This window comes from Paramacrobiotus metropolitanus, unplaced genomic scaffold (genome assembly GCF_019649055.1).
Source record: "Paramacrobiotus metropolitanus isolate TYO unplaced genomic scaffold, Prichtersi_v1.0 Parri_scaffold0000102, whole genome shotgun sequence".
NCBI lineage: Eukaryota > Metazoa > Tardigrada > Eutardigrada > Parachela > Macrobiotidae > Paramacrobiotus > Paramacrobiotus metropolitanus.
This window is the reverse complement of record NW_026570322.1, coordinates 460,593-468,608: the sequence shown is the minus strand read 5'-3', so window position 1 is coordinate 468,608 and position 8,016 is coordinate 460,593. Positions and strand designations below refer to the sequence as shown.

At 43.2% G+C, this 8,016-nt stretch overlaps 1 protein-coding gene across 1 annotated transcript; it reads right to left on the bottom strand.

Moving 5' to 3' along the window:
• Positions 1 to 5,081: 5,081 nt before the first annotated feature.
• On the bottom strand, positions 5,082 to 7,882 carry LOC129597279 (uncharacterized). The gene is made up of 2 exons (XM_055494760.1): positions 6,573 to 7,882; positions 5,082 to 5,854 (listed from the first exon to the last, which is right to left on the bottom strand). Exon 2 carries the CDS (start codon positions 5,555 to 5,557, stop codon positions 5,243 to 5,245), a length of 315 nt encoding a protein of 104 aa, XP_055350735.1. The 5' UTR covers positions 5,558 to 5,854; positions 6,573 to 7,882; the 3' UTR covers positions 5,082 to 5,242.
• Positions 7,883 to 8,016: the final 134 nt, after the last annotated feature.

The following is an 8,016-nucleotide window of genomic DNA, read 5'->3' as shown; positions in this document are numbered from 1 at the left end:
TGGTCCGGCTAGACTGCTTTTTCCCCCTATATCTAGAAAGGTCAACAATAGCAGCAAATTTCTTTTTTATTTGCGCTGTCAATACAAAGTACAATACAAAGTACGTAGCAACACGAAAGATGATAACAGAAGTATCGATGCTCATAAGTACGGGATTTCATTAATCTCGAAGGCCTCACACACATATTTTGGAATTTTCAGATATTTTTAAACATTTGTGAATATTATAATATTTGCGAAGCGCTGTTTGGAAATATTTAATGGAATACCTCCAAAATTTGGATTCTACATTTTTAAAAATTTGAAAACATTTCCACAGCTGGCCCCGCGCAGCATTGACTAATGTGCTCGTATATAGAGTAAGTTATAAACTTGTGTATTGTTTAAGGGATTTCAGAAGTAAAGGACTTCGATGTATTTTCTGCTACATAGTACACACAGATAGACAGACAGTTTTACAGAAATTAGAAATACTAAGAACGTTCAAAATTTAACCTGTAGTTCGGTATCTGTCCGAAGTTTCACGTGCATACACATTTCCGGAGATTTGTTTTTTTAATCTTGAGTATAGTGGACTATTAAACCTTGAGTATTATTAAGCTTTTTATTCAGATTGGCGATACGATACACAGTCACAAGTTTTCTATAAAAGTGAAAAATTTGTACTGAATACACAGCCTCAGCCGACTACGGAGATAGGCGGCCTAACCCTCGTCAGAAATGTGATATAGTTTATTGGTAGGTTTTGAATGCAATGTAGATATTAGAGGCCATGTATTGACCCTTAGATTTATACTAAAATGCCCGATTTCGATATGAGTAATCGATGTAAGATATATTTATTCGGGTATATAGCAGCGAGCTTGTTTTAAAGCACAGCGGCGATGCCATTAACAATGAAAATCCAGTTCGTTACGCGTTTATCACTCAAAAACCAATGTTTAACGAATAGAAACGCTTTTAACAACTCAGCATAAAATCATTAAAAACGTAGCATGCGGCATTCAGCATCATATTTTGGGTGTTGACATCCATGCGTTTTACGGGGAAGCTGCTTTCCGGAAACCGACGCAAAAGAGCAGTCATTCATCAGTCCTGCAAAGCAATTAATTAGCGCATTCAAACTACCGATAGTCCAAATATCTCAGGATACACATTCTACTGCGCTCAAGTGACACTATAAGTTTTCATACAATTGACTAAATTATTTCAATCAGTTCTGCGCAACGAATGCATGTTGACATGCACTGCATTTGAAAAAATTAAAATCACTGCTGCAGATAAAAAACCAATTGAAGAAAAAAATTCAAAATTAAAAGCATATTGGTTCATTTAAAGTTGGTTGAAAGAAGAATGTTTTCTACGACTATCATTTTATCATAAGTCAAACTGCACGCAACAAATCTACATGGTTTCTATGGTTGAATTTTTTTAAAACTAAAAGAAGAGAAATAGCAGCATGTAGTCATACGCAGATAAACATTTTTTACAATACATTCGAAACTTTCAATTAATAAAACGCTTGCTTGTCGACATGCACCAAAGCGAAATTGAGATTTTAGCTTACAATTTGCCTTAAGCAAATCAAGACTGTACTTTACTGTAGTATGGGCGGCCGAACTAGCTACTTGTTTTTGTGAAGTAACCCCATCTTAAATGAAACCGCCACTAAAATGCAGGCTTATTACGATCATTTATCAAACTTGTACCTGCTGTCCCGCTGCATGTCGTAATGCACAATTTTCCCGTTGTGCAGCATCTTTCGACGAGCTGAAAACATTGACACAAGATTATATAATTTTTCTATTAATCAGGTGTATAAAATCTGAGGTTTTATTCAAACTCTCACCGTAGAATCAGCACAAAACTCCTGGGATCTTCACAAACGCCGCAGACGAAAACGCGCCCTTGCGTGTACTTTCATAGAGGTGTCGCGTCCCACAGCTTTACGGAACGGAATGCTAGCACTCTCACTATTCACGTACATGCTGAAAAAGGATCTGGCTGTCGACAGCCATGTAACTAAAGCTTGAGATGGTTCATGTGGAATCATAATTAAAATGAATGGCTTTTAGAAAGTTAAAAGTTGCGGATTTTAAAGTTAGTTTTCCGAAGCAAAGACTGCACAACGGCACTGAACGTGAACGTGCTGTTAACATTGAAGTTGCCACTCGCCCAATCAGAGGAAACATTGCTGCAGCGTTCACCGACTAAACTTTGCAGCAAAAATTTTATTGCCGACGCGCGTGGATTTTAACGCTAAATAATTTGTAGGCGATACATTCGGAAGCGAAATAAACAGTTTCAATCTTAAAAAAAGGTGCATTTATACGATTATTTCTGCAGTGTTTGGTTATTTATGTCGGTCGACCGACACTTTTTTTGCACCGAATTTTATATTTTTGTTGGTGATTGTACGTAGCCTACTGATTGCATGGACAAACGGGTCGCACGCATTGGTTCCGAAAAATTGAATTAGCACTGTTTTGTTGAGACAATTTAGCTAGTCGAACTTCCGTTTTAATATATTTTCCAGTTAAATGTAATTAAAATTTTGTAACAACACATATAAACTGACAACGTATAAAATGGCTTTTACAAGTTTGCTTTTGGTGAAGGATGTAACTCGGTACCAATTTGTACTGATATAAAACCTGGCTCAAACCGGCTGCCCAAATCTTGCCGTGGATATATGTTGTGAAAGACTACGGATATGTTGTGGTATTTTGATGTAATTTAGAAAAAACTTTTTACGTGGGTAATCAAACAGAACATTTCGTCTAAGTTAGCCGATACTGGTGCTGTTCCCATGACGGAGGCCGCGTTCCCGCGTTGGATTTCTATGCTGATCCGTTGGCGCAGATACTCCGTCGCCCGTACCGTTTCCCGTTGTATCATCTTTGATGCTCCCGACTTCGGTGACCAACCGCGAGGCGTCCGGTCCGAGTGTTTCGATGCCTACTTCACGGAACATGTAATCTCGAGCGATTTCCCAATATTTTGCCACTTTGTCCTGCTCTGCGCGTGCCGCGGCGGCCCCTGCTTGTTTCGATGTTGCCGCGATATGTGACAAAGCTACCGTGCACACACATGTGGCGTCCCAAGTTAACATTTTTCCTCTTTCCCATGGGACCAACCGGTTAGACTGATCGTCCGTTTAATCGGACTCGTTGTTCTGGCTTGCTCGAATACTTGGACTTACAGCTAGATTTATTACAGGAGCTCTTAATGATATCGAACGGGCAGTTTTGCTTAACATATACCTTTTTAACCAATTTTGCTTAACATGTGCTTAATCAGTTTTTGAAATGAACACAAAATAATGATTTTTCGTTACAGTAGAATTTCTGACTGATTTTGATGCGGATGCAGAGCGAATGATGGATACTTCTATCAAACTGCATGGTAGTGAACGATAATAGCATTAATTCATTAAGCACAGCAAGAATACCAAACTTGTAACGCTGGCAGTAGATTTACGTCTTTATGAACCTGCTCCTCCATCTCCTGCAGTCCTGCACTGCAAATTAAATAAATTTTTGGAAATACCATACGCAGTTTGGTATACCAAACTTTATCTGGTATATCTGGTATTTAATTTTACCATTTGACACCTGCCTGATATACCATTGGTAAGTGGTATACCAGCCGTACCACAATACCAAATACCAAATGGTATCAACAACCCTAGACCAACGTTACTTCATCGGGGCGCATGCCGTTGGTTCGGCATATACCAGGTGGTTCCAATTCCGTTTCTATACCGGCCGAAGCAAATAGGCGCTTTAAAGCGACGTTGATGCAGCTGTGCCTGGGCTTCCGGCCCCGGCTTTTTTTGCAACTCAGGCCATGGTATCCTCGCGCATCAGCCCATTCACCACAATTACAGCGGTGTGGAATGGTGACTGGAACGCCGAGACGCAGGCCGACAGCAATTCTGAGTGTGGTGTCGGTTAGGAAGTTCCCGAGGGATGCGGTTGGAAGCGCTTCGAGCCATGTGCCGTTATCTTTAGTGTTCACACCTTGAAGACGAGCTCCACTCGACATGTCCGATTGTGCTGCCACCAGCAGGGCCTCTGCCATGCCCCGAATGATCAGTTCGTCCCATGTCTTCAGGAGTTTTCGGGTTTCGGAAGTCGGGAGATCGGCTTCGGCTGTTCGCTGCCACTCTTCTAAGGCGCCACAACAGTACACTTCCGGGTCGAAATCCACTATCTCGTTGATCAGTTTAGCTACTGAGTAAGCCAAGGCCAAAAAGGCCGGAAGGGCCACCTTCTCAGTGCTCCGGATTCCGAGACCACCCTGTGCGACCGAAAGTGACGCTTGCGTCCATATTGCGTCGGTGATATCCACATTCGTAATTCTGGACAAACAGCCGATTATCATTTTGTCGAACTGTCGCAGCAACTCTGCTTGCAGGTAGCACCGCGTAGTGCGCAACCTGTAAATCATTTTTACTGGACCCATGCTGCATTTCAAAAGATACAACGCGTGGTGGGCAGGCAGCAGATTTAACCACTGAGTCATCCTGGCAATCTTCTCGGTTTCAGCAGCTAGGGTGCCCGCAACTGCGTCGTCGTGGAGTGGTGCGCCGAGGTAATTCAACTCCTTCAGATGTGGCAGTTGTAAATCAGGAAACGATTGAAGGAATGCGTCAGTTACTCTTTGGCGATCTGTTTTGGACTCACTACCAATTCGCATTTTGCGATGTTCAGATGCAGCCCGGCTTTTTTCAGCGCTTCTTGCAAAGTACACAGGTCATCGTGCACGTCTTCAGGGCCACCTCCAAGCGCATCGTCATCCAAAAAGCTCTCACGGAATTTTGATTACAGGTGACGGTGTGCTTGAGTTTAGTTTATTATTATTAAGCTTGAGTATAGTTTTCCGGAGATATCTGTGCAAAGTACAATATCGTCGTAAAAAAGTGGGCACTGTGAACATTAGCTTCAGTACTCGTATTAATTTAAACCGCAATACAGTCAAAACGAGTCAAACTGGTTGACTCTTTATGAAATGTTCCTTTTTCATATACATAATACCAAGACAAACGCCCAGAAAACAAGCATTTGCTATAACGACAGTGTAAAATAACAGTAGGAAAGATAAGCAACTTTTTTTCTTTATAGATATTGTATGTACACATGCACAGGTACACGCGTACGCTACCGCTGTTTTTCGTGAATGAGGTCACAATTGTGCAACGATAAAATTTACAAAGATTTCACGCTCGATTCCCAGTGGTTCACACTTCAATAAACCTACTCATCTCCACCCCCTCCATCGCCGGATCCTTCAGTTCCTCCACGGCGCCACGCGACGCCGGCTCGTCCACCATATCCAGCGTGACCTTTGACCCGCCGAACGACGACAGCATCACCGAGGAATCGGAGCGGCCGGCGCGGGAATAGCGCGTCCCCGGCAGTGCATAATGCTGCAGACACAACGGGGTGCCGCTCTCCTGCTCCACCGCCGCCTTCCACACACACAACACCAGCGCGCCGCTCCCGCACAGACACGCGGTGGAGAACAGCCAGACCGCTTGCAGGGCGCTGTACATGGCGTAGACGTACGCTTCGTCGGTGGCGGACAGATTGGCTAATTTGCGGGCCAGCGCCACGCCGGACTTCGGGAAGGAGATGGTGTCGTATTCGAAGGCCAGCGCGGCGAAGAAAACCAGGGAGTAGGCCACGCTGATGATTGTGCCGACGAAGTGGATGGGCAGCAGGCGCCGGTTAGGAGTGGGAGGGTGTGGCGGCGCACAGACCGGTGATGCCGATGATGGTGTGCAGGAGAGACAGGCTGAAGAAGCCAATGTGGAAGATGGCAAAACGCCAGCTGAACAGGTGAACTGCCACTACCAAGAATTAAGACATCACGTCAGTTATAATCGCATAACAAATGCAAAGCTTCGTAAAATTAACTAACGCACATGTGCTTCTATATATTGCTGCAGTACGTAATGAGGCTTAATAAATGAATATTATCTAGTTTTAATTTTTAGATGGAGAAGTGTAATAATGCCATTGTAATCCACCGTCTAAAAGGCCGCACCGGCACGTGTGACGTAATCCGTCCATGATATAATAGATGGATTACGTCTTTGTATGTATTCAAAGAGTGTTCCTCCAGATAAAGCTGGTTCAAACGATGGTACTTAAAGTCACAAACGATAATGTTATCCGAGTATATACGAGGAAGACAACGACTATTGATGTAATGCAAATAGTTCAAACGACATCATGAGAGCATAGTTAATCGAATGGCAACGGAAATCAATAAATCTTTATACATGTAATTTGTTGAAGCTGAAATAAATAGTTAGACATGTAATATTATGAAAGGCTCTGCAGTACTGTCATTTTTAAGGTTTTGGGAAAATACAAGCGATATATGTCTACATTTGTTCTTGATGTAAAAAGTGGGTATAAAAAACGTTATTATCGATCATACTGAATATTATCGTTGCTAGAAATTAGACTGGTAGAAGTAAATCATGTTCGTATAAATAAACATTAATTCTTGTGCTTAGGATTAAAATAATTATGTCGGCTTGGCCGATCATTGGTACTAACATGGTATATTCAGCGCTCCGATACAGCAGCCGGAAACCGTCATCGAATACCACCAACACGCGTAAAATCTTAATTTTCCAGTCCATCACTCGGTATAATCATAAAATTCAATCTACTCCCGCTCGTAATCGCCTCCTCACAAAACGCGATCCCCCATTGCAAACGGCGGCAGTGGTGGGTGTTAATGTGCGCGGTCACATCTGGTTGCCACCGCCATTGACACAGCCTGCGTATTATTCCACTGAGCGTCTGACAGGAAGTCTTACCAGCGCGGCCACTGCTGCCATCCAAGGAGAATACTCAGAATAGACCCGTTAATAATCCTGCCCTTTAAATGAACACTCCGATCAACGCAGACGGGACAACAAAACTCGGAGAAAGGCTGGGTTGTGTAGGCGGATGCGTGTATGTGTTACTGCGGAAGCCGGTGCATTGCCTCTTAATCCTGTACATCCAGGTGTTCGCGAGGCGCAGTACTTTCAGGTTGAATTGTGTACTCGTGTTGCTGCCAGAGATTGTGTCTTCTATCGTCAAGCGGCTGAGAGCATTCAACTTTTCCTGCAATGCTTAAGGTCACAATCAGCGGACGTTCCATTAACAGTCGCTTCGTCGGCATGTATGCATGGTATATGGATATGGATCAGGCAGCGTAATTATTATTGTTGATTTGTTGCTCAGCCATTTCGATCGCTGTCAGAACTATACGTAGATTAAAGACTGAACGTAGATTAAGCTTTAAAGACTATTTTGGTAAGACTGATTCGAGCGCTAAATATACAGATATGTTAAATGAAAAAAAGAGAGTATTTCGAGGGCGTAATCACGTGTACCGCGCCCAATTAAAAGCTGTGGGACACACTTAACGCGGGGCCGTTCTGGCTGGCTTGGCTGTTTCTTCTTGACAGACAATGTCTGTCTGGACGGGACTCTGGACGGTCCCGGAATTTAGCTGTTCCAGTTCTTCGGCCTGGTGGCCGTCCTGTATTGGCGGAGGGTCATGCAGACCAAAACAGCGGCGGATACCGCGACGTATCCCCGTGATTCTTCCCGATATCCAGATATAGATATGACTGGTACGTATCCAGGCCCACAAGCGTTCACATGGTGGTTTCAGTTTCTTTTCCAACCATGGCATGATAATCCGGGCACTCAGCATCGATAAGAAAGTATTTAAAAGATGGAAGCACACCAGGGACAAAATACTTGTTTGGTACTTATCAGGGCTACAGTTAACGTGGAAGTGTTCACTAACGTTAAGGCTTATCGGAATATATGTGAAGTTGCAAACTTTAGTGAAAACTGTGCCGTTGTAATCCATGATTGTGGGGACGTCACGACGGCAAGTCGGCAACTAAAAATTAGTAAGTGCTTGTTCATATTTTATATTCAACGTTTGTAGCCGGAAGTTAATTTGCCTGATGGGCTATCCTGATGTGGTGGTTTG